The sequence below is a fragment of the Dasypus novemcinctus genome, chromosome 19, assembly GCF_030445035.2.
Source record: "Dasypus novemcinctus isolate mDasNov1 chromosome 19, mDasNov1.1.hap2, whole genome shotgun sequence".
In the NCBI taxonomy this organism is placed as follows: Eukaryota; Metazoa; Chordata; class Mammalia; order Cingulata; family Dasypodidae; genus Dasypus; species Dasypus novemcinctus.
Window position 1 is genome coordinate 23,486,324 of NC_080691.1, and position 27,376 is coordinate 23,513,699.

The window sequence follows — 27,376 nt, forward strand, 5'->3', positions numbered from 1 at the left end:
CATCTGGAGGCGGATGGGGTCAGGGCCCCGAGGCCAGGCAGGTGGGGACCGGAAGGTGAGGCGGGAACGCACAAGAAGGCAAGCCGGCAAAACTGGCTTCACTCTGCCATCTAAAGGCTGAGGCGCCCCACAGCACGCTGGCACGGCCTCTTCCTTCCAGCCAAGCCTCAGCACCTTTGCTCAGGCAGGGAGGGCAGCGACAAGCCTGCCCGCAGCCTTGATCAAGTGAAGGGCCCTTCGGCTCCTGGCTCTTCTGGGAGCCCCCGTGGCCGCTGGCAGCGAGGAGCAGGGGTGGGAGTCTAAAGAGCTGGGGGGCCAGGGAAGCCCTTGGGGGTGCTGGCCTCTCTGCCTGGCTCAGCACTTCAGGTTCCTTCCAGCCTCTGCTGCCCTCCCCAGGCAGATGAACTCCCCTCCAGCTGCCTCCCAATCAGGGCATTGTGGGGGGCGGGGGGGGGTGCCTGTTTAACTCTCTGCCTTCCCCTGTGATGGGAGACGCCACATCTGTCTTGCTCACCGAAGGACAGGTAACTGAGCCCAGGGCCTGGCTGGGCGTGGAGCCTGGTAGTATCTTTGGCATGAACCAACGAGCCAACGATAGCCTGGGAAGGGAGATAACGACCAGTGGTGGACGAGCCCTGTCCTTACAGGGCTGTGAAGAGGAGGAAATGAAATCGCAGGTGGGGTGAACCCTAACAGCATAAAAGTTCTCATTTCCATTTCACAGACGAAGAAAGGGAGGCTCGGGGAGGCAGCCGTTCCTGCTAGTAAGTGCCCGGGTTAGGACGTGAGGGCAGGTGAGCGCTGTGATGCAGCGTCTTCCTGCCCCCTGTCATCTGGACGAGGCTGCGCCCCTTTCAGGAACCGGGGTTCAGGGTGCAGCAGAAAGGCTGCACGTTGATGGCGGGCAGGACACCGAGGGGTCGGGGACTTGCCTGAGACCGCAGGCTGAATCTCGCTGCTTCCCCATGCCAGCGGCTTCTGCCCACGGGGGCAACACGGCTCTTCCCCCATGAAGGTCTCAACGCCCTCCCCAGACCCCTTCGTCCAATTTATTTAGTCTTTATTTCTGGTGAGGCAGTGTATTTGCGTATGCCTACGTGTGTGTGAGAGAGAGGGAGAGGGAGGGAGGGAGGCGGGCGAGGTTAATTCTTCCTCCTCTGCAGCACCCTGCAAGCCGGGGATGCTCCATGCATGGTAAGCAGCTAAGGGTCCGGAGAAAGGCGAAGAAAAAATAATTAAAAGGTGGAGAAAAAGAGCTGACGAGGAGAGGCCGTGCTTCCGTGGCCTAGAGAGGTGGCATCTGAGAGCTGGGCAGGGGGAGCTGTGGCAGAGGGGCACCCTGGATGCAGGAGGGCCTGGGCGCTGGGGTCGGGCAGCTGGGGGGCCTGGGGTTTGCAGGCAGACATCTGTGTGAGGAATGAAACGCTCTGTCCGGAGACTCTCAGCTTTGAAAATCCCAGAATTCTTCGGAGGGCCAGGGAAGGGGCCATGGTGAGCACATGCTTCGCCCGTCCTTCTAAAGAGGGGGCAAGGGAGCACGGGGGCTTAAGGGGCAGCGAGCAGATTAGGGTAAGACCTAGGAGGAGCTTCCTGAGGACCCGCCGAGGCTGAGGACACCGTCGCTGCCACCATCACCCAGCTACCCAGCGCTGCCTGCCTGCAATGTGCTAGGGCTTTAAAAAATGTGATTTCCAGCTGTAACAACAGCTATGGGTCAATAGTATCGCTACCTCTATTTCAGAGATGGGAAACTGAGGGCCAAAGAGGCCCACGCTCACGGCCGCGGGGCTCAAAAGCAGGCGAGTGCGCTCGTCCACCCGCGCCGCCTCTCTCCACCCAGGAACAATGTGGGCCAGTGAATGGCTGTGGCGGCCTTTATGACCGCGTGGGCTGATGTAAGGCCGATGCCCATGATCCCAAAGAGATAGGGAGAGGGAATTAAAAAGGAAGAAAGGAAAAAAAAAAAGGTTGGGGAAAATCAATGAAGTACCTTTAGCTCCTTGGAGATAAGCGATATATAAATACCAGCCATTATTAAGGTCCTTATCTGACAGCAAGGTCCACGGAGCCATTTGTGAGAGCGGTTTTGGCAGGAAGTTCAGTGTGAACCCGAGTCTCCTGGGAGCTGCCTGGGTGGGGCCGGGCAGGGCCACCGGGACCACAAGGGAAGGAGGCTCCCAGGGCACCCAAGAACTCCCCACCGAGCCCGCCCGAGCTTCGGGGAAGGAGCCGCTCCAGCTCCCCACTGTGTAGATAATAGAAACCACAAAATAGCAATTACTGTATCAGAAGCTGTGAAGAAAGAGGACAGAGCCGGCTTTTAAACAGGCCCCTCCTTCCCTCCCCCACCACGCTCACACTTCAGTAACAAACTCACACCTCACTTTTCCAATTATTTCATTCACCTCGGGGTCACCAATTACCCCCCCACGCTGCAGCCCTGCCCCTCCACCGCGCCGGTCCCCGGTCCCGTGACTGGTGGCCCGTTTGCGAGTGGCCGACGACTGGAGTTGGTGCCACGTTTCTAATCCTTTCCAGGTGTGGGAGGTAGGGGGCAGGGGTAGGCGGGAGGCGGCGCAGAGGTGTCGAGAGGGCTGGCGGGGGATGCAAATCATGTGCACAGGCCTCGAAGCACGCCCAGGGCGTTGTGTGTGGGGCTCTCTGCCCTCCGAGCACATGTGCCTGTGGCTACCCTGCCCAGCAACCTGCAAGAGTTGAGCGCTCCGTGTCCTTCTCTCCTCTCCCTGAGGGAAGTGATGGGCTTGGGGGAAGAGGGAGAGAGAACTCTCCAGAGATGCCAAACCTGACCATCCTGCAGCTGCTCCGGTGCCTAAACCCCAGTGCGCACGCTGACACCAAGGGGAGGTCGGGCCCTTCTACAGCCCCGTTTCCAGGACCCAGGTCCCCATCAGGCTCCTCCTTGGATGCACTGGAGGAACTGGAATCACGGCAGAAGTGCTGAGTCACCTGGGGAAAGGTGTGCTGATGAGAAGCCTCCCCACCCTGCACTCAAGGCCTGGCTGAGAAAAAAAAATCAGCCGCCACCCAAGGGATCTGGAGTTGGAACAAGATGAAGGGCTGGTTTTATATAGGAATGAACTGCAGGCTTCTCTCTGTTCCTTCCAGAAGCAACAAAAAACAGGCTCTTGGCATTCAAAAGCCTTTCAAATACTCCACCACCAGCACCACCACCCACTTTCTGCCACCACAGTCCATGTACAGGACGTGCGCGCCCATCCGCCCAGGACTGCCATGGGGCTCGTGGGCCCAGCGGTGTGTCTGGCACCTGGAGGGCACAGTCTCACAACAGCCTGCTGAGCCAGGCGTTGCTATTCCCAGCTCACAGATGGAGAAAACTGAGGCGCAGAGCTGACTTCTCCCAGGCCACTCAGACAGAACCCTTCCTAATGGGCGGCTGCCCAGGGTCCCACGGGAGATGGCCGCGTAGGCTCCGCGCAGCCGGGCTGCTCCCCCAGCTTGCTGGAGTTTGCATGGACTGCCTGGTCGATCAACAAACGGCTGAAAGCCCCTGCGTGCAGGGTGCCACGAGGGAGCCCACGGAGGCTCAGACCCTGATGTGCTCAGGGGCCCCTTGCCTGGTTTGGGAAGAACCGCACGGGAAGCAGGCAGGGAGTGAGCCTCCCTCTGCTACCAGGACACGAGAGATCTTTTGGGATAAAACCACTTATATACCAACCAACCAGGGTTTAGAATGGAAGGTGGGGAGCAGATGTGGCTCGAGCAGCTAGGTCCCGGGTTTGGTTCCCGGTGCCTCCTAAAGAGAAAAACAATACAGATGATGAGCAACAACAACAAGAAGCAGACAAATGAGCAAGCAGACAAGCAGACAGAATTGAAGGCGGCTGATCCTTTGTCCACTGCTCTTCTGCTCTCCCCAGACACCGTCCTCCAGAAGTGAACCAGTGGTCTCAGGAGCCAGGGAATAGCTCCCACTGGGCGAATGAAGGTGGCAAGCTGGCAGCTGCCTTGCCCGGGTCCTGCCCATGGCCCCCTTTCCCTTACAGTCTTTCTTATTCAGCGAATCTACCAAACTTGGGCCAACCTCAGGTCCTTTGCACTTGCTTCTCCCATGACCTGAAACTGTCCAGGCCTAGGCACTTCCACAACCAACTCCTCCTTCAACTCTCAGCTCAAACACTGCCCCCCCAGGCCTTCCACCGTGCCTTATTTAATGTTGCTTCCTCCGCCCACCGGCCACTCTCTGAGCAGTAAAACGACATCTTCTTACTTATTTCCCCTTCCCTTTGCTAGAAATACAAAGTACAATCCAAGATGACAGGGTTCTTAGAGCGCTACCCCCGCAGCACCTAGAGCCGAGTCTAGCGCACAGAAAACATTCCAGGTGCTCATTTAATCACAGCCAACGCTCGCCAAGAGCCAAAGCCCTGTCCTTCCCGTGACTTGTTTCATCTCCTCCGTGTGCTACTCTGGGGGCACAGTCACTTTGGGGGCAGGACATTTAGTCATTCCGGCATTTAAAATGCTCTTTCACGCACTGCACCCATGAGTTAGTTCATGGAGCCTCTGGGCCCTGGGCTCAGTGCTCCTTCCAAAGGGCGCACCCTCGTTCCTTCAACTGCAGGGAATTAATAACAGCAAGAAGAAAGGATTTTTTTCCTGGATTTACCAAGGGCCTATGCCTGCATAAGGAGGTTGTGAATCCTCCCCTGCTTGGCAGGAAGGAGAGGCCACCTTCCCCGCACCGACACCCTGGCTCGCGTGCAGCCAGAGGCGGGGCGTTCCGGAGGGGCCCGACCTCCGGCGAGAAGGTTCTTCGCTCCCCCAGGCAATGGTGCTGACAAGTGTGCACGAACCCCGGAGAGGAGTCCGCTCTGTGCAAGGAGCAGCCGGCTCTGAAGCCGCGTGATGGACATGAGTTCAGGCGTGGAGAGTTTCTTTTCCTTGTGTTTTCTCGCTCTCTTTCAAGAGTGCCGTTTAGGTGGAACTTTTCCAATGACTGCTCGTCCCGGTGAGAGCTGGCTGTTAAAAGGCCACCTGATCTCCATCGGCATAACGATCCCGCTCATCCTGGCCTCTTCGGGGCTGAGAACTGGCCTGGTTTGTGACAGGAGGAGAGAGAGAAGGTGCAGAGGGAGCGGGGTGCTCTGCTCGATGGCTCTTTGTGGAGTCCCTTCTGGGCAGGCATGGCTCTTTTGCTTTCCTGGGGTGAGTCATGGGCAGGCTGGAGGGCGGGAGGGATGCAAGGGGTGAAAGCACTGCAGAAATCAGGTCAACAGGGGGGATGAGATCTGGCCTCCGAGTCAAAGGGCCCCGAGGGCCAGACAAGCCAGGGCGCTGGGCCGGCCCGCTGGCAGCAAGCACTCCTTCCCGGTGGTCCCCGGGCCCACAGCGTCAGCAGCACCCGGCAACGTGTGAGAAGTGCAGCCTGGGCCCTCCTGGTCACTCTGAATCAGAAGCATGGTGGGATCTCAGCGTGACTTCTGATGCAGCTACGACGAGGCCTGCATGCAGCCAGCAAGCATCTCCAGGGGCTATCCCCCACGCAGGCGCTGAGCTCTGTGCTGGCACAGAACGGTGGACAGATGCTCATTCTGGCCCCACAGAGTGCACACTCTTTAGGACCTTGTATGTGGGAAGGTGTTGATGATGGTGATGATAGCAACAGCAACTGTCAGTGTGGAGTCAGGTAACTAACTGCCTAAGCCGTAGACCTCCAGCTACAGATCCTTGGGCTGTGGGTTCAAATCCTGACCCTGCCATTAATATATGCTGGGGGATTCAGAGAAGCCATTTCTCCTCTCTGTGCCTTGATTAGTTTACAATCTTTGTAGAATATGTGAGTAACTTTCGAGTAAGACTGGAGGAGAGACTGGGGGAAGATGGCAGAGTTACGAGCTGCAGGACTAGTCCTTCCACTGAAACAACTATTAAACAGGAGAAACCAGCTGAAACAAACATTTTTTTTTTTTTAGAAGTACTGGAGAATGAACCCTGGATCTCATACATGGGAAGCAGGCACTCAACCACTTGAACTATACAAAGCTCCCCTATATGTACACTTTTAATTTACAAAAAAAACACACACATACTGCTGTATCACTGTATGTGTGCATCTTTATTTTTAAATTAGAACATTTAAGAGAACGAGATAAAACATAAATAAAAATGGAAATTCCAGCACTTTCCTCTGTGCCCTCAGCTGTCGTACGCACTGCTAGCTGGAGTGCACGATGGGCCAGGCCTGGCTATTCTCACGGCATCACTGACGATCCAGGCAGGCAGGGCTGGGATGCCCATCCTACAGATGAAGGAATGGAGGCTCAGGCAGTGTGAGGGATTTGCCAACACCCTTAAATCTATTAAGTGGGGAGCCAGGACTCAAACTTAGGCCTGTCACAAAAATAGAGTCTTTTAAAATCATAGGTTACTTTTTAAAACAGTGTTTCTCAGATTTGTCCCATAAGATATTAATATTCTGTGTACAAAGGCTTCTGGGATTAAATACATTTGGGAGACATCTGGTTAAAAAGAGTTCAGCAAGTTTCTTGGCTACAGACCTTGTCAGAGCCTTTAAGATATTAGCTGCATGGTAGACCTATCTCTTAGAGTGAAAAAAGACACAGCATTTCTCAAACATATTTGGCCACTGAACAGTAATAAAAAATCCACTAGCACCTCTCAGGACACTGAAACTCCATGGAACGCAGTTGGGACATTCAAGTTGAGAAAGAAGTAAGGCAGTCCTCCTGGGAAACCTGAGGATATACACTAAGGTGAAGGGCCTCTGCCTTTAACAAACACTCGGGGAACACCTCTCCTTCTCCAGGGACTATACGAAGTGGGGAACTGCTGCGGAGTCAGGTTCGACAGTGGGGGCCGACTCCTGGCATCCCCGTGTGTTTGGAGTCAGTTCTGGGTTCAGATCCCAGCCCTGCACCTGCCTTGACCTTTCCACGGCTCAGTTTTGTCATCTGTAAAATGGGAACAATCACCCCACCTTACAGGCTGTTGAATCCATGGTTCCTGGCAGATGGTCGGGAGCGAATGAATAGAAGCTCTTGCCCACTAAAAGGGGCTGAATCCGTGCCCAGCCAGGGGACCCTTCCCAAGCCCTTGTGGCCTTTCGGGTCAAAGCAGGGAAGGAACAGTCAGGGCACGTCAGGCCACTCCTGGTGGACCCCAGGCGTTTCCAGCAAGAGCGGGGAGAAGGGAGGGCCCCAGGCCAGGCGAGGTGTCTGGTTGTGGGAACACTGAAAAGGGCAGCAGGGCTCCACCTTACCCATAGTTTCAAGAGACTGCAAGGAACTGTCCCCAGGGAGGCGGCCCTCAGCCCCACGCAGGCACCTCTGCTTTCCCTCCGGCCGAGCAGGCACGCCGCACAGCTCGCGTCCCCCCTTCCTTTGGGAAAGAGAGGCCTCAGACGCAGCCCCTGGCCTGGGGCGCACATTCTGGTCACTTCCACCCTGCTGCCGGAGCGAGTTAATGAAACACACAGCGGATGCGCTCCCCCACCATCCCCCCCGGTCTTCAGCTGCCTCAAGTACAGCTAATCCCATTACAAGAAAATAAAGTGGGTAATTCAGGCTAATGAAATCGTTACAAGAGTGTGGCCAGCCAGAGGTGGACATTCAGTACCAATTTAACACCCTTCGGCGTCGTTCCCCTCCATACGGGAAATGTTTGAAAGGAGGAAAGAAAAAAATTAAAAAGAAAGAAAAAAAAGAAACAGCCTCTTTCTTGCAGCTTAAATCTGGTTAAAGTATTAATCGGCTACGTATCTTGCTTATTGCTATTATCTCCTTCATGCCTGGAATCTCCCCGGTAACCGCAGGAAAACATGGAAGGAGGTGGAGAAGCTCCAGGAAGTTTCTGGTCACGGGTAAACTTGTGTAACTCAGAGCCCTCCTCGCCCCTCGCTGCTGCGGCTCCAGGAAGGAACCCTAAGCGGTGACCTCTCTGGCGCCCCAGCCTGACCCAGATCACCACATTCAGAACCATTCCGACTGGGTTAAACCAGGGGTTCTTAGCCTTTTGTGTTCCAGGACCCCTTTGCCGGCCAGGTGAAAGGAATACACTGTAATTTATTGCATACATTCATAAGTGAAGGAAACACTAGGTTTCAGCTAAAGGCCAGAGAAAATGAAGAGAAGCCGACTTTTTTCAGTTTAAGCTTGCAGATCCCCTGGTTAAGAACCCCCGGGCTAAACTGTCCATGGGGTCTCCTAAGAGGCAGGAGGAGAAGGTGGGGTGAACGCCCACATAAAGCAGGGCAGGCAGATGGACCCAACCGTCTCAGGGTGGCACTGGGGTGCCAAGCAAGGAGACGCCCCTGCCACCAGCCCACACCCCCTCATGCTACCTGCTGCCTGGTGTGGGCCAGGATTCCCGAGAAGGCTGCAAGGAGGCGGCTCCTGAGCACCTGCTGTCTCCGCTCAGTGCCCACACCGCCCCTGCCACGGCTCGTCCCCGCGCAGAAAGAGCCCGCTCGTTTCCTTGCGGCTCCGTTTCAACGCTCAGAACCTTAATGAGGACTGCATTTCACGAAGTCCAGGTCATTTCGAGTCACATCCAACCAGTGTTGGCTCCTGCGAACTCCTCCAGCTAAAAGCACTGATTTTCCAATGACCCAGAGAGCGGTACGCAGGAAGAAGAAAAAGAGGGGGCTATGAAGAGGAAAGCAGAGAAGCAAGATTTCACACGTAGGAGGAGAACTTTGAGCTTAGTTTTGTGGAGATCTTTTTTAAGGAGGATTGAACCCAGAACCTCATACATGGGAAGCACGTACCCAACTGACGAACTACATATGCTCCCAATGAGTTGTTTTTTCCCTTTTTTTTTTTTAGGAAGTACCAGGGATCAAATCCCTGGGCCCACACACATGGGAACAGGTGCTCGACCACTGAGCTACATCTGCTCCCCAGTTTTGTGGAGCTCTTTGGGGTGCACGAGGACAGGTAGAAAGTTCAGTCAGACAGGGATTAGGAAACTGCTCACTGACGGTCTCCCGACCCAGCACGCCAAGCAGCAGCCCGTGATCACCAGCGCCACCTTCCACTTACCCGTCAAGAGAAAGGCATGCTGGGAAGACGCGAGAGCCACACCAGAGTGGCTGGTGCTGTCGTGGGGCACCAGCGCATACCCGCACAGTGGCCGCTGCGCACAGCTCTAGACGCCAAGGCGGCCCCTGCGCCATCTTCTAACCTCGCGGGGAGAGAAGCACGAGGTGGCGCCTCAGCACGCAGGCACGCCTGCATGGTTTCCTCGGAGCATCTCTAGGGAGGCGGCCCTCCGAAGGTGGCCATGGGCCCCTCCAGGGTCCAGTGAACCAGAGCCTATGCGGGGGGCACGATGGAAGGTGGTCGAGCCACCACCAAGGGGCTGAGGACCAGAGCTCAGGAAACTGGCGACCAGACATGCCTGCTTCCACGGTGCCTGCTGGTTTTAGGGAGATTCCCGTTCACGGTCAGTGTTTTTAAAGAGGACCTACACTGAAAGGCCTAGGGTGGAAAAGGCCGGTCCCCCCTCATTCTTCTGTGGTGGGAGCCACGAGGAGCCGTGTCGGCACCTCGTGGAGGCTGCTGGGCCCCAGAGAGGTGAGAGCCGCCTGCCTCGCCACCAGCCCCAAGACTGCTGAGCACAGAGACAAAGATCCGGACCCAAGGCCCCATCAAAGCCCCCCTGGATGGCGAGAGAGGAAGGGTTCCAGGGTGGGGGATGCACAGGCTTTGCCTCTGCTGTCGCCCTGCTCCACCTCGGTCCCTTGATGCTGTCGGCTTAGAACGTTGCGTCATGCATTCGTTTCTCCGTGTGTTTATGATCCATCGTCACTGCAAGACAATGAACGGCCAGAGCCAGAGCGATCCCAAGAGCAGCTGGTGCACAGGAGGCTTCTGGGAAGCCACCTGCTGACCATGGATTGGCTGAATTATTACAGATGCTTGCCTCTTCCTGACTCCTTTGTTTTCTGCTCATGCTCGTGGCCCGGGTCTTCAATACAATACCAGACATAGGAAACAGTGGGGAGGGAACCAACAGCCGCTGGCGCTGGCCCTTGCCCGGTGCCCATGTCTCATCCCCAGAGGGACCCCCAGGGTGGCAGCTCTGTGCCGTGGGGCGCCCGAGACCGCTGAGGTCCGCCATGTCTGGGGTTATGGGGCTTGGGGGCACCAGCTGGTGTCTGCATCCAAGTCTCCCTGATGTCAAGTTTGCCCACTTTCTCCTTGACCTCACTAGACCCAAGTCTGGGCAGAGAAACCACCTCTGGCACTGAACTCCCTTCTCGGGTTCTATCAGGAGCCCCTGGGTCACTGGGAAGCCCCTTGAGGAATAGGAGAGATGAGGAAGAAGAGAAAGCAGCTGAGGAGATGACAGAGAGCGGGGGCAGCTCAAGGGCTGGCCCTCCAGGGGCTTCAGGCGTCTGCCATTGGGTAGAAACGGCAGGTCCCATGCTCTGAGTGGGCCCATCGCGCTGGGGGAGACCAGAGGTCGATGGAGCAGAGGCAAAGAGCGCAAGCTGCTTCTCCTGCGTCTGCTCAGGCTGCTCATCTGCGAATTGGGCACAGGAGTGCCCTGACTCAACTGAGGTAAGGAGTCCATGAGATGAAACTTACGAAGCGTTTAACATAGCCGGGCCGTGGGAGGCACTCGGTAAGCGTCAAGCAAACAGATCAACGACAATGAACGCAGAGAGGGCAGATGAGGCAGGGCGAGAAGAACCCTTGTTCTGACATCTGGGTTCTCTCCTGGTCCTCCAGGTGGCGAGGGGCCCTGGGCAAGGTCTGGGGCGCCCACTCTATGAGTGAGGAGATGGAGCTAAGGCAGGCCCCTGCCTCCTCTCCGGATGCCAAGTGATGGTGGAGGGGACATGAACCCCGAGTCCAATGCCTCACTCCCCAGGTACTGCCCTGGGGCCACAGCCCTGTCACCCTCCCTGACTCCAAGCAGGGGAGCTCTGCCTGGGTGTGTTTGGTACACTGGAATCCCAGGGGGAAGACTTCACGGAAACAACATTTAATGGGGGGTTGGGTGGACACCGGTACCCCCCAGGAGTCATAAGCCTCCTCCACTGCCCCCTAACGAAGGGCAATTAAAGCCCGGGGGCAGTCCTAGCCAGGAGGGCACAGGCGTGGAGGCGGGCCATCCCGGGAGGCATTCCGTGCGTTTCTCCAGAGGCGTCGGTGGGACGGAGCTGCTCCGCTCACAGCAGTGACACCCCCTTGAGCTGGCTTCTCCTCTCCCGACCTGCTCCCTGGGGCTGCCTGCCAAACCAACTCTCTGCCCTCAGTCCTTGGGGAACACCAAATTAAGACAGAGAATTAGCATTTATTCTATGCCCCTTTTAGCTTTCGCTTTTATATACCACCTGCACGTTCTCTATGAAAATCAACAATCCTATCATCCACTCATCCATCCACCTTTTCTACAAGGGAGAAGAAGACCTGTTGACACCTCAAATACTGGGCCCTTCAGCCAGCTGGATTGCTAATTTATTCCATCCTTCTCTGAGTTTTAATGCTAAGAGAGCAATGTTCTCTCCTGATTCATGTACCCACAGCACCCAGCGGGACCACTTGCTTCTCTTATTCCCTAGGCTGCCAGGGAGCTCAGGCCACGTTGGAATTCCATTGCAGGAACCCTGTGTAGCTCTAGTTTTCTGGCACAAACAGTGCCCACCACCACTGTCACATGTGTATTGCTCCCCTTGGGGCCTGACTCCTATGGAAAGCATTACCCCGGCTCCCCCGAGGGCAGTGTGGACGGTGAGTGGAGGGAGGGTTTGGGGCATTTCTTCCCGGGGCCTCCTGCTTGGGAGCCCCTCCTCTGGCAGCAGCTCTGTCCTCTACTATGGTAATGACCCACCGAGGCGGCACCTCGTCAACACTCAGGGCTCCCTGGCTCTGCCACTCCACTCCACCACTTTGACTCCAGGAGTGGCGATCAGGTTTGTAGGATAAAATACAGGACGCCCAGTTACAGTAGAATTTCAGATAAACAATTAGTTCTTTAGGATAAGTATATCTCAAACATTGCATGGGACATACTTATACTTTAAAAAAACTACTTCAGTGCTTATCTTGGTCTCTGCATGGTGGGGTCTTTCTTGTCGTTCAAGCCTCAGGTCAAAGTCACCTCTTCAGAGAAGGCTTCCTCGGCCACATGTCCCAGACCACTGACCACAGCCACCTACGAGAAGTTTGTCCAGCACATACCACTCGGATGTCGCCTGACTTATGGTGCATTTCTCCACCTGTGTGTCAGCTCCTCGAGAGCAGGGCCCCATTGGTGTTGGATACCAACGAATCCCCCCATGGCCCCTGCCCCATGCACAGTAACTAAAAAATGAATGAATCAGGGTCAAAATTGGGAGTGCAGAGAGTAAAGAAGCCTCTCTGCTTAGCTCTCTTCCTGAAAACACTGCCACCCTCACAGCTGACTTGGTTTGCCCCTGCTGTGAGCATTTGGTCTGGCAACGTAAGCACGCACACATCACATACTCACTCCCCACCCCTCCAATTTGCTCGGTACACACGTAAGGCTTGCCCCAGGAGATGTACCGAGACAGGAAGCAGCGCTGAACACTTATTGTCTTGGATTCCCCACCCAGCCCCGATAATGACTTTTCTCAACCAAGTTTCTCAGTGGCGGCAGCTGCACAAGAAAGCGACAGGACTCGAGCCCGGTGCAGTTGCCATGATACGGCCGTCGTGGTAATAGAGCCTCAGAGCTCCGACTTCCTTGGCATAATTTCAAAACCTGCCGTGGGAAGGAAGGAAGGACACGTGGTGCGCAACTTGATGTCCCCACCTCCAAAAAACAATCTAGGTTCCCGTAGCTAGAGGGGGTTTCTGGTTGGAGCGACGGGAGAGAGAACAGCCCTCACCAGGGTCCGGTGTGAACATCTTACTTATCTGCCTTTGGGGGAGAGGAGGAGAGAATTGGACAAGTTGTGGGGATGTCTACCCCAAACAGGCTCTCCCCTGGCTGCAGTTAGGCTCCTGCCATGCCCAGAGCCGGGGGCGTCACTCTTTAAAGCAACAGCTCGTAGGAGCCTCTGGCCTCCTCCCTCCTCCCTCAGGGTCCAGTGTCACAGAAGATGGAGCTGCCAGGACCGGATGCAAGAGGCTGGGCTCTCTCTCCAGAGACAAGAACTGGCCCCTGCACCCGTCTCGCTGACTGCAGAGGAGATTCTTCTAAGGACAGGAGAAAACACCTGATTCTAAGAAACACGCCTGCTGCCCTTGCACCCCAACTCCTGAAATTATCCGGGACCCGTACCATCTCTGTTAGTCCAGATTACCCTCTGCGAGGAAAGCAGGAGACAGTGAGCGCTGCCTCCTCTGCCCTCCCGGGCAGGGCAGAGACACACCCCCAAGCCGCTGCTGCTGGAGCCCGGCAGGCCTGCTTGTTCTGGAGCATCTGCACATACAGCCCCAGGTCCCCCAGCAGGCCGTGCGCTGTGGCGGCCTTTTGCTCCAGGAGGCGCTGCTCTGGAATGTCAGGAGATTCGCTGTGGCCCCTCGGGAGAGGGTGTGCCCTCTGGAAGCTGGGGGTGATGTGGCAGGGGACGCCAGGGTTGGAAGCGGAGCCTCAGGGCTGGGGCCACCAGGTCCCAGTGAAACGGAAAGAAACCAGTGGTCCTGGACTGGAGAGGCCAGGCTGCCGTAAACAGGGGCACGTTTGGAGCCCTGTGTACACTGTAAAGCCTTTTCCCAACTCACCGTAATTCTGTGTCCTAGCAAACTCTAACTCCTCGGAGGTAAGGAGCCAGCACATTTACTCTAAAAGGGGCTCTTAAGTCACACTAAATGGAGGCCTAAGACAAAGGTTTGGCACAGCCTGCTTAACACCAAACAGAATGAGCGCAGGCGCTGGAACTGCAGTAAGTTTCAAGTGAGAATTCCAGGCAGAGCGGGGAGAAGACTGAAGGGGAGTCTGGACCAAGAGTGGGTGGGGGCACCTTAGCCCCCTCACAGGACCTCCACACCAGGCCCCCAAAGTCCCTCCACAAAACCCCACAATCTGGTAAAAGCACACGCAGCTCTCCGACAAGTTCCCTTAGACACTTCTCTTCAAGCCCCCCCAACCAGGGAAATTCTGGAAACACCACTGACTGAGATTCCAGAGACGAGGGTTCAAGGCTTGACTCGCTCTTGGATTGGTTCTGAAGCACGTGGCCAGGTGGTAACACCACAGCCGCCCCCGCCCTCTTCTTCACTAGAAAAGGAGAGGGATTCGGGTGGCAATGAGAAGTCCTTGGGACGCCTTGGAAAATCAGGAAGCCTGCATGTTTTTTGGAAGTGGCAAAAGGAAAGAACAGAGTTAGAGCTAGATTGATAGGGAGGACACACGGTTTTGAGGAGTGGCACGTGCAAAAGGCGAGCCATCTCCCTAAACCAGCTTTTGCCCAGAGATTTCAAGACGGCTGCCAGAGTAACCGCGACGGTGGCAGGATGGCGCCAAGGCCGACTGCAGGGGTTCTGGACAACGCGGGGCCCTGGTGGGCTGGCCGGTCCTGGCAGGAATGCAGGAGACATCCACTGGCCAAAGCAGACAGGGCCCCACTGACCATCGTTTCTCGGTGGTGCCAGGAGGCGGGCACTGTTTTTCCCATTTCACAGATGAAACACGGCTCGGCCAGGTTAGGCATCGGGGCAAGGACACAGGACTGCTCAGCGCTGAGTGGGATTAGCACCCAGCTCGTCTGCTGCCCGTGTCTCTGCCGTCCTTGACCACACCACCGTCCTGCCGTCGGCAGTCAGATGGGAGGCCTCGCTCACTCGCCCACCAGCCCCGGGCAGCTGCGGGCAGGAGAGGTCAGCCTGCATCCTGAACACCCGTGGCCAAGGCTGCTTGTCCACAGGCCGCGCCCCTCTCCCTTCCACGGGGGAAAGGAAACCAAGGGCATGCCGATTTCATAGGATGGAATGCTGTGCACCTCTTAAAGGGGAAGTCTGTGAAGTTTTTAATGACACACACAAGGACTGAGATGTAACACAAATGGAGTAAAAGCAGGTTTAGAACTGTAAAGGTGGCCTGGGTGTAACTATAGCTTGGAAAGAACGTGTAAACATGATTGAGGAGCTCATGCACTGCTATGAACCTTGGGTACTTCTGGTGGGGGACGGCTGCCCACTCTTTTCTCTTTCTCTCATTTTTGTTTTATGTTTTAGTGAGCACCTACCATGTGCCAGGCATGGTGCTGGCTACTAGGGGGCAGGGGCAGGATGGTAAGACAAGACAGGGTGTTGCTTTCAGGGGAACGTCGTACTGCCTAGTTTTTTTGTTTTTGTTTTTTTTAGTACGTTTATTTAAAATAATATATATATAATTCTTTTTTTACAAGGAGCACACTGTAGTGCGATAAAAACTTCTTTAACGAAATGTAAAATAAAGGTGAACGTGAAAAGTTTACTAGCAATGGGTTAGCAATTCCAAAGCTACTTTCTGTGCATGCTAGAATCGAGCAAGTAAGTAAACATAAGGTAGGTGAGAGGAACAGGTTTCTCACTGCCTGAGAGGGGAGCTATGAATATGGAAAGGGGGAAGGACAGAATGAATCCTGTAATGTTGGACTTAAATGAGAGGTACTATGAACCCATGGTTCTCCATCCAGCCATCCACCCACCCACCCACCCACACCTGACTTCCAACTCCCCACCCCACCCACTAGATATCTGGCAAAGATCTGAAGAGACTTCTGATTTCACAGTTGGGACAATATCTATCAGCTTCTGTTGGGGAGAGACCAGGGAGGCGACTAAACATCCTACAATGCACAAGACAGGCCCCCACAATAAAGAATTTTCTGGCACAAAGCGCGTCAGGGTTGAGAAACCGTGGCCTAAAGATAATGCCCACCTATAGTTCTGTGTACCCTAGCACTCAGATCTTGGTTTCTAAATATCATTGCCCACTGAAAGGCCTCAGAACTCCCTGGAGAAATGGCTGATTTCAGGACTTGAGCTGAGCAAGTACAAGATGAACCTGGGATATCCTATTAGGCCAAAAAGTAAGGAAGTAGTAGCTATAAAAAGATTGTTTTTAAGAAATACATCCTTAAATCCTTAGGACTAAAGAGGCATCATGCATGCAACTTACTCTCAAATGGTTCAGAATAAAGTATTGTGTGTATGTATGTATGTATGTGCATTTGTGTGTATGACCATGTAGATAAGAATGAGAAAGCAAATGATAATTTTGGAGAATCTGAACAAAGTGTAGATGCAAATTCTCTATAAATATTCTTGTACCTTTTCTATCAACGTATTTATTTTATTTTATTTTCCACCATAATTAACTTTGCCCTTTTAACCAGCGAAAGACCCAGGCACAATAAGAATAGGCACAGGCTATTTAATGGCTCTTTGGTAAAAGAAACAAATAACCCATTATCGCTGCAATCGAGTCTTTCTCCATAGCAGGTCCACACTGAGAAGCCCTGAATCAGTCCACCATACGCTTTACAACCTTGGCCTTTCTCAGCAGCCCACATCTAACAGGCCCTTTCTATGTTTTCGAGCAAGGGCGTGGCCTTGTCTTATCTGAGGAAGAGTCACCCATTTCTTCTGATGGGGACCCTAAGGGTCTACCAAGATGCTCAGCCAGTGCCAGCATGGACACCATCTCCTCAAACAGTAAACACTCAGGAGCAAACAGAGGAAACTCCATCTCGCCCCTGTTTCTCCGTTGCCTTATTCGCTCATTCACTCAGCAAACAGTTCCTGCCCACGGCTGTAGGAACTAAGGGAACAGCGATGGGCAGACGAAGTCTCCCGCTTCCCGGAACTCGCATTCTGCTGGGGGAGGCTGAGAGCGGCAGGCGCTGAATGCAGCTGGAGAACAGAGTGATGCAGAAAAATGAAAGCAGAGAAGGCGGAGAGTGAGGGCTGAGGGTGCTGCCTCATACAGGGGGGCCAGGACATCAGCCACCGGTGCCACGCGGGGGCACGGCATTTGCGCACCTGGGAGCAGAGGGATCCAGGCCATCCAGGCACAGGGAAGAGCAACCGCTAAGGGGCCACGTGACCCCGTGCCCTGGGGAGAGGAGTCAGGGCCATCCAGACCAGGGGTCAGCAAAGTAGGGCCTGTGGGCCGGAGCTGGCTAGCAGCCAGTCGTTGTTCAGCACATGGCCCAAGAATGGCTTTGACATTTCTAACTGGCTGGCCAAAAACAAATACACACACACAAACCCACAAACCCCCCAAACCCAAAGGAAAATTAGTACTTTGAGACGCATGGAATTCCAATTGCAGCATCCACAAATAAAGTTGTATTGGAACACAGCCATGCCCAGTTGTTTACTTACTGTCTATGGCTGCTTTTGTGGCACGATGACAGGGTTGAGTAATCATGGCAGAGACGGCCTGGCCTACGGGAACTAAAATATTTATTATTTGGCCTTTTACAGAGAAGGTTTGCTGACCGCTGCTCCACGCTAGCTTTCTCACACGTGAATGGCTGCACATCTGAATCACACCCCGGATGAGGGTGGGGGGAGTGCTGTTTGAAAAAATGCCGATGCCGCGAGGTTCTGACGGAACTGGTCTGGGGTGGGGCCAGCACGGCTACTTCTTAAAAGCTCCCTGGGTGGCCTGGAGAGGAATGGCTCGTCCCCCAGCCCCAGCAAAGCCTCTGCCACTACTGTGCTGCTTTGTGTAAAAAACTCGATGCTTTTAAAGGCATTCCCTTGGAAATGACGTGATAGGGGCAATCCATTTAATGACGTAACAAATAAGAGAACCCTGAAGAAGCTGACGTCAAGTGAGTTGAAGAATATCTGAGAGTGCGTCCAACCGTGGTGCTAATTCAGCGCCGACTCTCGCCCGGCTTTAAACCTGTCTCCTAAGTCCACGGACCAGGGGACACCCACGCTGCTCTAGAGGAACACCATGCCACCCTGCATGCGTACCCTGGTCTGCATTTTTTTCCAAAGCCCCTTTGTGGGCATTCTCGAGATTCTCAAGGAGGACGGGCATCATGCCCCCATTTAACAGATGCGGGAACCGAGGCTCCGAGAGGCCCGGGGGTCGGCCGAGCGGTTAAGAGCAGACGTGTGTGCCTGACAGGCCTGGCTTTTAGCCTGCCCGTCGCCTGTGGGCAGGGGGCATTGAGAGTAAGCCCCTTCCTTGTCTCTGGAACGGAGGTAGAAAGTCGGCCCTGCCGCTCGGCTGGGAGGACCGAGTGGGAAGAGGGACGAGGGAGGACTTGGCTCGGCCTCTGGCTCGTGCTCAGCGCTGGTTCTGAAGAGGCGGTCCCACCCCCACAGGGCTTCTGGGACAGGGGGACCGTTTCCAGCACGCCCCGGCACGCTACCTACCGGCATTTTCTGGGGGCAGCCACACACAGGAAACGCCCCACCCTGCGAGGGAGCCCACGCAGCGGCTCCCGTGTCACGCAGGCCTCCAGCTCCGCTGTGTTCCCTGGCCTGGGTCCCTGCCTGGGCTCCCCTCGCCCGGGGGCTGGCTGGGTCGCTGTGGTGGGCTGTTCTGAGCGTGCCCCGGGCTACAACCCCAGACATCGAAGAACGTCCCCGGGGGCGGGGCTGGCTGAGGGCCACTTCCCGAGACGGGGCTCGGCCAGGGAAACCCACGGAGAGGCAGAGGTGCGCTCTGTGGCTCCCGAGTAGCCTCGCGGAGAGCCAAACTAAGAGAAATTCAGACCCCTCGGGACGTCTGGCTGAGGGGGAATTTTTGGGGTAGGAAACAGGAAGGACACGGGGTCCCCCCGTCTGGTCCGCACAGACGACAGCCCCCTGGCTCTGGTTTGAGGCCCACCCCCACAGGCCCTCGACTTCGGGCAGGAGTGCCTGTGCTGCCCCGTCACGCGACATCTGCTTGCTGGTGTTGCCGACGGGTGGTGGTTTTATTTTTTCATACTTCGGAAAAAAAAAAAAAAAGAACGGATTTTAAACTGCTTAGGTAAAAGGCAGTGAATACAAAGCAGTATTTATTCCTCTGCTGGGTGTGCAGCTCTTAGAAAGAAACACATGTGGAACGATTTATATTATGGATAGAGAAGACTCTTCAAGGAAGAAGGGAAAACACATGCACTCCTCTGCACTTCAATCAAGCAGAGGGGAAAAAAGAAAGAGAGGAAAAGAGGCCGGCCCTGATGGAGCGCCGCGGCCCCGGTGCCCGCCTCCTCCCGCCAGCCCCGGCCCACGCCGCCGCCACCCCTGGCTCTCTGTGGCAGCTGGAAGCTGGGAGAGGTAACCTCGCTAATTTAATAAATGGACTTTGACAAGCCTAAATGGTTGTTTGGATGGATCCTCTCTCATCACCACCACCCGCCTCGCTGCCCGAAACCTCAAATAAAATAAATTAAATAAAACACGGAACACAATCTGAGTCTTTTACGGCCGCCTTCTCTAGCGGGAGTCAGAAAAATGCTAATGATCCGGGGGCTGCTGAAGCCGAGCCTGCGGCCTGGGCCCTGCTCCCTTCCTCTGCGCACGGGCTTCCTTTCCCTCCCTGGCTCCCTGCGCGCTGCTGAGGTGGGGGCTCGGGCTGCAGTATCATCAGCCCGCTACCGGAGGTGTCTTCAGCCAATCCCAAGCAATGGCAGACGCTTGCACCTTGCTGACAGATGCTGTCAAAATACTCTCACAACCGGCAGCTCGATAATAACTCGAAAATGAGATACAAATGAGTGAGTCTTGGTGAGTGGGAACGATTCGCCAATCCCCCCGCTCCACATGCTGGAGGGGGACGGCTCAGGGAGGCTAGAGGTAAGTAAGCACTGGGCACTGCGGAGAGACGGGCTGGAAAAAAAGAACGGCTAGACGTGGAAGATGCCCAATTCCTTGAAAGGGGGCCCCCCGGCCCCGGGCCTTCAGAACGGGCCCAAAGGCCTCCCCCAAGGGATGCTGTGAAGGCTGAGATGCAGCTGGATGTGCTCGTGGAAGCTTTGGGTGGAAACAACCCACGGGAGCACTGGCTGTTTACCCCAATCCAGGAAGGCTGCATTGGGAACCCCAGGAAGAGAAAGCCTGGTGGGCCCCTTGCCAGGAAACACCCCACCAGGCCGCTGCCCCCACCCCCATCCTCTGCGGCCGGGCTGCTGGGCTGTCTTTACTCCACAAGCCAAGCCCTTTTAAAAATCGTGGGCTGCTTCTCCCACGGGGAAGCCGACATTAGCAGGACTTGTTTAGAAAAGCACAAATAAGCGCCGGGGAGTACAGAGTGTGTGGTCAGCAACTCCTCCACCTTCCCCAGGATGGAGGGGCTTAGCACCTGAGCACGGGGGGCAGGCGTGTCTTAAACTTCCTTCTCATTTGCCAGGGTCTGTGACCTCTGCTTGTCGGGGCAGGGTGGGGACGGTCCAGGAGGAAAGCGGGGGAGGGCGCTGGGACACTGATTTACTTAAGGACACAGTATGCCTCCGAAAACTGCAGCGCACACAGCATACCCACACAGGAGGTTTAGAGGCCCTGAAAAAAAATCCCCCTTTTTTTTAAAACTGTTCTGGGTGGAAGCTGGAACAGCTGCTGCTAGGCTGTATTAAGAGAAGCAGAGGTGATGGCTCAGGCTGGGATAGGAAAAAAAAAAAAGCTTTTGCGAACAAGCTGTTAAAGGGACTTTATATTTAAATTTAAGGTAGGCAGAATACAATTATCCCAGGGAAGTGCCATCACGCCGCCTGGATTGAAACCTCTGCCACACGGCTCCCTCTTTCTTCCCACTCATTTCCTTGCAGAAGGCTTTTATTCTGCCATCCGTGCGGCGGGTAAACATTTAGCTTATTCTGCTTCTGTGTGGCAATGTGCATCCTGAATAACCTCGTCTGTGTCACCGTGACTACTTTAAATAGTAAACTCCAATAAAGAAAGGATCAGCCTGGTGTAACTTACTCTGTGAGCTGAGCCATTATAGGAGGCTTTTAAGCATTGCACTCGGAAGGACAAGAGGCTCTCAGCATCCCGTGAATAGGTGAGATGCCTATTTGGGGGTTACATCAAACCTCACCTACAGAGAACGCAGACTAGAACTCAGGCTCGGGCCTCGGTTCTGCCACTTAACCAACCACGACACCTCAGTCGAGTCACTTAACCTCTCTGACCCACTGTCTCTTCATCTGTGAAACGGTGATATTAATACCCGCCCTGCCTATAAAGGCACACGAGGAAAGGCTGGGGGAAGGCGGAGGTAAAAGGGATGGCTGTTGTTGCACGGGGGATGTGGATGGTTTTCTTTTCCTCTTGTTCAATATTCCAAATGCTCTGGAGCAAAGATTAGTTTTATAATCAGGAGACAGACTTTTACAGGAGTAAAACTGTGACTCGCTAATAACAGAGAGAGATTCAAAAGGGTTTTGTAAAAGAGTTTTCCAAATTATATAAAGTGCTAGACAAAAAGAAAACCCACAAAGCAGTACTATCCTGGCTTTATCTAATGCAATTAGATTCTGAAAAGGGTCTGCTGTGGAGTAAAGGGCAATGCTGAACAGAGATGAAGAAGTGAGAATGCAAAGAAACAGTGGAAAGGTGCATTGAAAGAGTTTGAACCCAGGTATTTCATAAAGCAGGCTCCACGTTTCCCCCTGGTAACCCTGATAGGGTGATGACAAACTATCTTATTTTGAAGAAATCTTTTTCCTTCTGACTCTAAAGTAGTATGCCATGCCTGGTGTAGACAATCTGCCAAATGCACAGTAAGACAGCAAAGAAAATAAGATGTGCTTATTAACTCACCAATAATGATTGTCATTTTGGGTGCATTTCCTACAAGTCCTTTTTTCTATCTTATATCTGTGTGTTTCTTCAGTGATCATATTATATATACTATTTTGATTCCTACTTCCTTCACCTAATTGCTGAATCAAAACCATTTCCTCTCTCTGGAAAACTCCTTGTAAACTCTGTTGATATATTTCTGGCATACCACTGAATGGCTGTTCCTGCCCCATCATTTCCTTGGTCAGTCCTCTATTACCACTGAACATTTAGAGCATTTCCAAATTTTCACTATTATAAACAACTTGACATTGAAGATCCCTCCATATGAAAATTTGCCCAAATTTCCAATTATATCTTTATGAGAAAACTCTAGACGCAGAATGATTAGATCAAAGTGTATGAACAGCACATCTGCGCTGTACAATTCGGTGGCCACTGCCCCATGTGACTATTTCAAATTAAGAAGAATTTTTTTTTTTTGCTATTTAAATTAAACTTAGTCAAAGTTAAAGTCCAGCCTCTCAGTGGCATAGCCACATTTCATGGGCTCCAGAGCCACATGGGGCTAGTGGTTTCCATACATGGAAGCCCCCAAGCTGTGGCATTAAAAAGAGTAAGACTGAGCCAAATGAGAAAGATGACCACGACATATTTCAGAGGCGGGGAAAAATGAAGATAATGATATGGAAAACACGACACCGTATTTGTCACAAAAGGGCCCACTTAGAGTGGTTACAGGTAAGCATATAAGATGTACAGGAAAAGATCTAGAAGGTGATTTGCCAAATGAATAACATGAATTTCTCTGGGTAGGAGGGTGGCACGGGGGCAGGAGTGGTGGTGGGTCAAAGGGGATTTTGGCCTTTGATTTTCTTTTCAACGAGGAAAACGTATTCATGTTTTAGTTGTGCTACTGAATTTTATTTTTGAAAAAATTTTTTTTTTTCCCCAGAGGACTGATAAATTTATATGTGGGGGGGACGATAGGTGCAGAGCATGGGTTCCATAAAGAGTAAACACTACTGGGTTGAACTAAATGAAAACACTGTTGCTGCAGGCCAAAGATGATCACACACTGGTATTCTTCTGTAGTTTGACCTAATAATATGCACAAGCTAAAGAGTACTCTGACCCATGAGGTGGCTATGGGTGGCTGGAAGGGAGTTACAACAGAACACAACAAACGGAAAAACCCTGAGCCTCTGAGCTCCCAAGTCTGCCCTGGAATGGGCTTTGCCTGCATGCCCTCGTCGAGGGAGAGCCCCCGAAGCTTCTGGAATGCACAGTCCCATCTTATGCGAAGGCACTAAGAGCTCTGCGCGTGGGCTGCGCACACTTCGAGGAAATCAGGGTGTACCGCCAGGGTTTGCCCTGACGGGGAGGAGGCGCCAAACTCTGGCACGGGCAGGCCGCCAGAGGGAGCGATTTTCTTTGGACACGTTCATGTTTTTGGACACTCTCAAGACAGCCCTTTGAGATGACCACAGACAGCCTGGGGTTTTTCCAGACCCTGGGCTGGGAAAGCGATGTCCTGAAATGCATTTACGAGAGGACCGAGGTGAAGACAGAAGGCAGGAGCAGCTGGTAACCCCGACACTGATCCCAGCCCCCACAAACAATGGGGAACACATGAAGGACTAAGACCAAATGGGACCCTGAGGCCAGCAGGGCTCTTCTGGTTACAATAGAATATAGGAACCGCTACTAGTTACCAAGTGCCAATCATGCCCTGGTCACAGGTCCCCAGTGTTTCTTGGTTCTTAGTGCCCTTGGTATCTTAGTAATTTTGCCATGGCACACCTAGGCCAACAAGTTTTTTTACTATGTAGTTAGGTCTAAGTAACCTAATAGTTGGTAGTCTGTACCACCTCTGACAGGTGTCATTATGTTTCTCCAAAAATTTAAAAATATCCCACAGTACACCTGTGAGTTCACTGTGGCACCCCAGGTGCCTTGGCACACACAGTTTGGGAACCATAGCACTAGGTTAACTACTTTACTTCCATTACCTATTGACTCCTCCAAATAACCCTGGCAAGTATCTGTTGTCCCCATTTTACAGATGAATACCCCGAGATTTGAGGTGTTTAAGTAACTTGACCAAGTCTTAGCTGGTTAAGGAAGAACCAGGATTTAAACCCAATCTGATAGACTTCTAGGGCTGCCACAGACAGCTGTGCAGGTCAAATACTGCACAACTCTAGAAAGTGTCCTTCCCACACACTATGGCACTGATGCTCTGAATCATTGTGCTAACCAGTTGGTTTTTGATTTAGCACAAAGCCTACAGCTATAATAGCCCTTTTCTCTCCACTGAACAACCTCTTACTTTTGACTTCTATGATCACCTAAATGGGGCCTCTGCCCACATCCCTTTCTCAGGCAAATTCAGACCAGCAGGACATGCTAAAGAACACCAGAAGCTTCATTTAGCTTTAGATGCCAAGAGGCAAAATGACTAACTCCAGTACCGTAACTTGCATCAACATCGATGACATTTCAACCATAAGTGGGCTTGGCGGGGAAAAAGAACCATAGGTCTAAGTGGACCCAATGAAATGAATTATCTTGGGCCTGAAATTTAGATTAAGGCCAATTTAACAGAACAGAGCTACTCAAATTAGGGTTGGCTGTCTCTCACATAGAGCAGGAGGGATTAGCTCAGGGGTTCTTAACCAGGGACCCCTGGGGGGGGTCCATGGAAAGATTTCAGGATGTGTGTGAACTTGACTTGAAAAAAAAATGCAACTTATTATCTTTATTTTCTCTGACTTCTAACTGAAACCTAGCATTTCCTTCACTCATGAATGTATGCAATAAATTAAATTACAGTAGTCTTCATTTCACTTGACTGGCAAAGGGGTCCATGGAACAAAAAAGGTTAAGAATCCCTGGATTAGCTGTTCCTGTAGGACAATTTTAAACTTTTCTGCTTTCAGACAATGTACTTTTTATATAGGTATATAAGTGTATATTTTAATAATCCTGTGATGAGATTTCCCAACTTGTGATGAGAGATCAATTAGCCGGGATGAACAATGACACATTCTCCTGTTAACGACGAGAGTAACTGGCTATCCATTTAATGATAAGTTCAGTAATACCACAATGCTAACTTTTATGTTTAAGCGATCAAGCTGATGCTGCATGAAAAGGGGCGTTTGATGACTGGCCGAGATTTGGAAAAGAAAGAGGTCTGGTGACGCCGAGTGGGTGAATCGAGCCTGCGAGTTGTACCCCCATTCGGAACAACGCGCTTACTTATGCAAACGAGCACGCGTGGCATGTGTGTTACTGATGGAGGAACATCACCGTGGATTATAGATCTGGACCCGAGGCTACGTCTTTCTAATATTAAAACCCACATTCTGAATTTAGTTTCGGCAAAGCAACACCATCCATCACGCTAAAATAATGTTGCTAATTTGAATTTTATTGATTTTAAATTCTGTTTGTATTTAATTTGAAAATGTGTTTTGGCTTTATAGTCCTATAAGAACCATAAGCGTGAGTTGTCAGTTTAAACTGAGCTTTACATTTGTACATATTTATGTGGCATTATAAAAATATTTACAACAACACCGTGGGGAAGGGCCGTGAGATTTTTGCTTTTCTTTAAAAGTGCTCCACACACACTATTCAAATTTGAGAATCATGCTTTTATGCAATGTTCCTTTAGAATCTAAAACCTTTTCAGGGAGGAGCTTGTAACTGAGGGGCCTCGCCAGTTTCCTGGGTGAGGACTGGAAAGACGAGGTAACTTTCTGCGGCAGGCTGGGAGTCAGAGCCTGGTTCCCCAGCTCCGAGCACAGTCCTCGCGGTTCCCGGGAGCCGTGGGTGTGAGCCACGTAGACGCGAGGGTTGCCCTGGGCTGGGGGAGACGCCAAGTGCTCTGCCGTCATCGCTGACCTTGCTCCTTAGTGCAAACCAGACCAGCTGCTCGAGTCCCAGACAGATGAAGTCACCAGACCAGGATCACCTGACCCCTACCCTGCAGCGCTGCAAGGAGTGAGCCTCCGCCCCAGACCCGCAGACACCCGGCAGGCCCTGCCCTTCCTGGAGTTCAAGTGTGTTTCCGTAACCCACCACCTGGCGCAGTGCTTCCTGCCTCATTAGAGATGCTTAGCAAATATTTGCCAAACCGACAGGTTATTTCTTAACTAAAAAGCAGCGTGCTGAGACCTCTCTGCTCCATGGAAAGTTCCGAGATCCATGAAGAGACAGAGGCTGCTCCCACTCAAAAGCCTCCTGAGACATCGTGGGGCTCCCTGCTGCTTTGCAGCACCCAGGATGCTGGGAGACACGGAGCACAATTATCAGCTCCAACAATGAGCCGCCGGCGGCCCTCTGAGCAAGCTCAGACAAAGCGCCGAGAGACCTTGTAACTGAAAAGGCACTGAATGCAGGCGGAGGAGGTGTGAAAGCAAGGTTAGAGCGGACCAGCGTCTGCCTGCAGGGGTGGACTGCTGCGCACAGCGCACCCTACTTCAGGGGACCAGCACGTTCCCCCACGGGGCCCATTTCACCCCGAGCCTTCGTCCCCTGCTCTGGAATCAGCCTAGGTGAGGCTGGAAACAAAATGTCCAAGTGGGGGGAAATCTCAGTCACAGGAAGGAAGAAAACAACAACAAAAAAGAAAAACCCTTCTCAGTTCTCAGTTATTATCATTTTTCAAAAGAGGAAAACTAAGTCAGCTTCAACATCAGCCCAGGTTTGGGACTGCCCTCCTCGGCAGTCTGGAGAGGGAAACGTCAAAGCTCTAGCTACCTCCCAGCAACCAGGAAAGGGCCTCGTGGCCGATAAACACAATCCTCTTAGAGCACCTGCAGCCACTGACCTAGCACAGATGCTGCTCCCAGGTCTGCGCAGACATCACCAATCAATTACAGAGCCACCTCCCGTGGAGCCCAGACACAGCCTCACGATCCTCCTGGCATGGGAGGCGGGTGCTGTCCGCCAGGGCGGGCCTTGCCCAACCCCCAACTGGGTGAGCGAGCAACAGAGCTTGTTCGTTGGAAAAGGAGCAATTCTTCCAGCCTCTGATCATCCCCTGGTGGACAGAGTAGCAGGGTGATGCAAAAGGACGCAAAGGATCTGAAACAGATGTGTGGCAAAGCAGGCCCTTTGAAGGAAGAAAGGATCACCCGGTCTGCACCCACCAGTTGCTCAGGCTGTGTTCTCAGGTTCTCACATGCAGAAGGCGTGCTGTTGGAAACAGTTTTGAGCCCACCCTGCAATACCGAGGGTCTGGAGGGTCGCAGATGGACAAGTCCCTGAGGGAGTCACAGGCTTCTTCACCCCCCTCAAAGGCTGCGGAGACCAAACAGTTTTTCCTCATGCCGATAACAGATTACTCGTTAGGATTAGGGCTTTGATTCCACCACATCAGAAGGGTGTGGCTCAGGGCTGAGGCCCCGCCCCCTGGGTGGGTTGATATAAACGGAAGCTCACTCAAGAAGACACGCAGAAGATACACAGGAAGAGAGAGCTCCACTGACATGAAGAGGAACAAACGTGGTCATTTCAGTCCTGCCGTGTGACAGAAAGAGAAGGCTCTAACAGCTCAAGCCCCAGGGAGAGTCCAGCCCCAGGCCAGCCTGCAGCTGAGATGGGAAGGAGCGGGGCCCATGGAGCCTAGGACGAAGAAGGCCCGGGAGACGAGACAGACATCGCCCGCCATCTTGCTTCAACACGTGGCAAGACTGGTGAGGAAGTACCTC

The 27,376-nt window shown here is 53.1% G+C and overlaps 1 protein-coding gene across 3 annotated transcripts in view; it reads right to left on the bottom strand.

Annotated features, from left to right (window-relative positions):
* Positions 1-27,376, bottom strand: part of RBM19 (RNA binding motif protein 19) — a 133,093-nt gene that overhangs the window by 52,724 nt on the left and 52,993 nt on the right. The window contains exon 22 of one of the 3 annotated variants that reach the window (XM_058281409.2): positions 6,079-6,280. The exons of the other annotated variants lie outside the window; for them this stretch is intronic. Coding sequence (XP_058137392.1) covers positions 6,178-6,280 — 103 coding nt within the window. The 3' untranslated portion in view covers positions 6,079-6,177. Of the gene's footprint in view, positions 1-6,078; positions 6,281-27,376 lie in introns of those variants that run through there. 3 annotated transcript variants of the gene reach the window in all.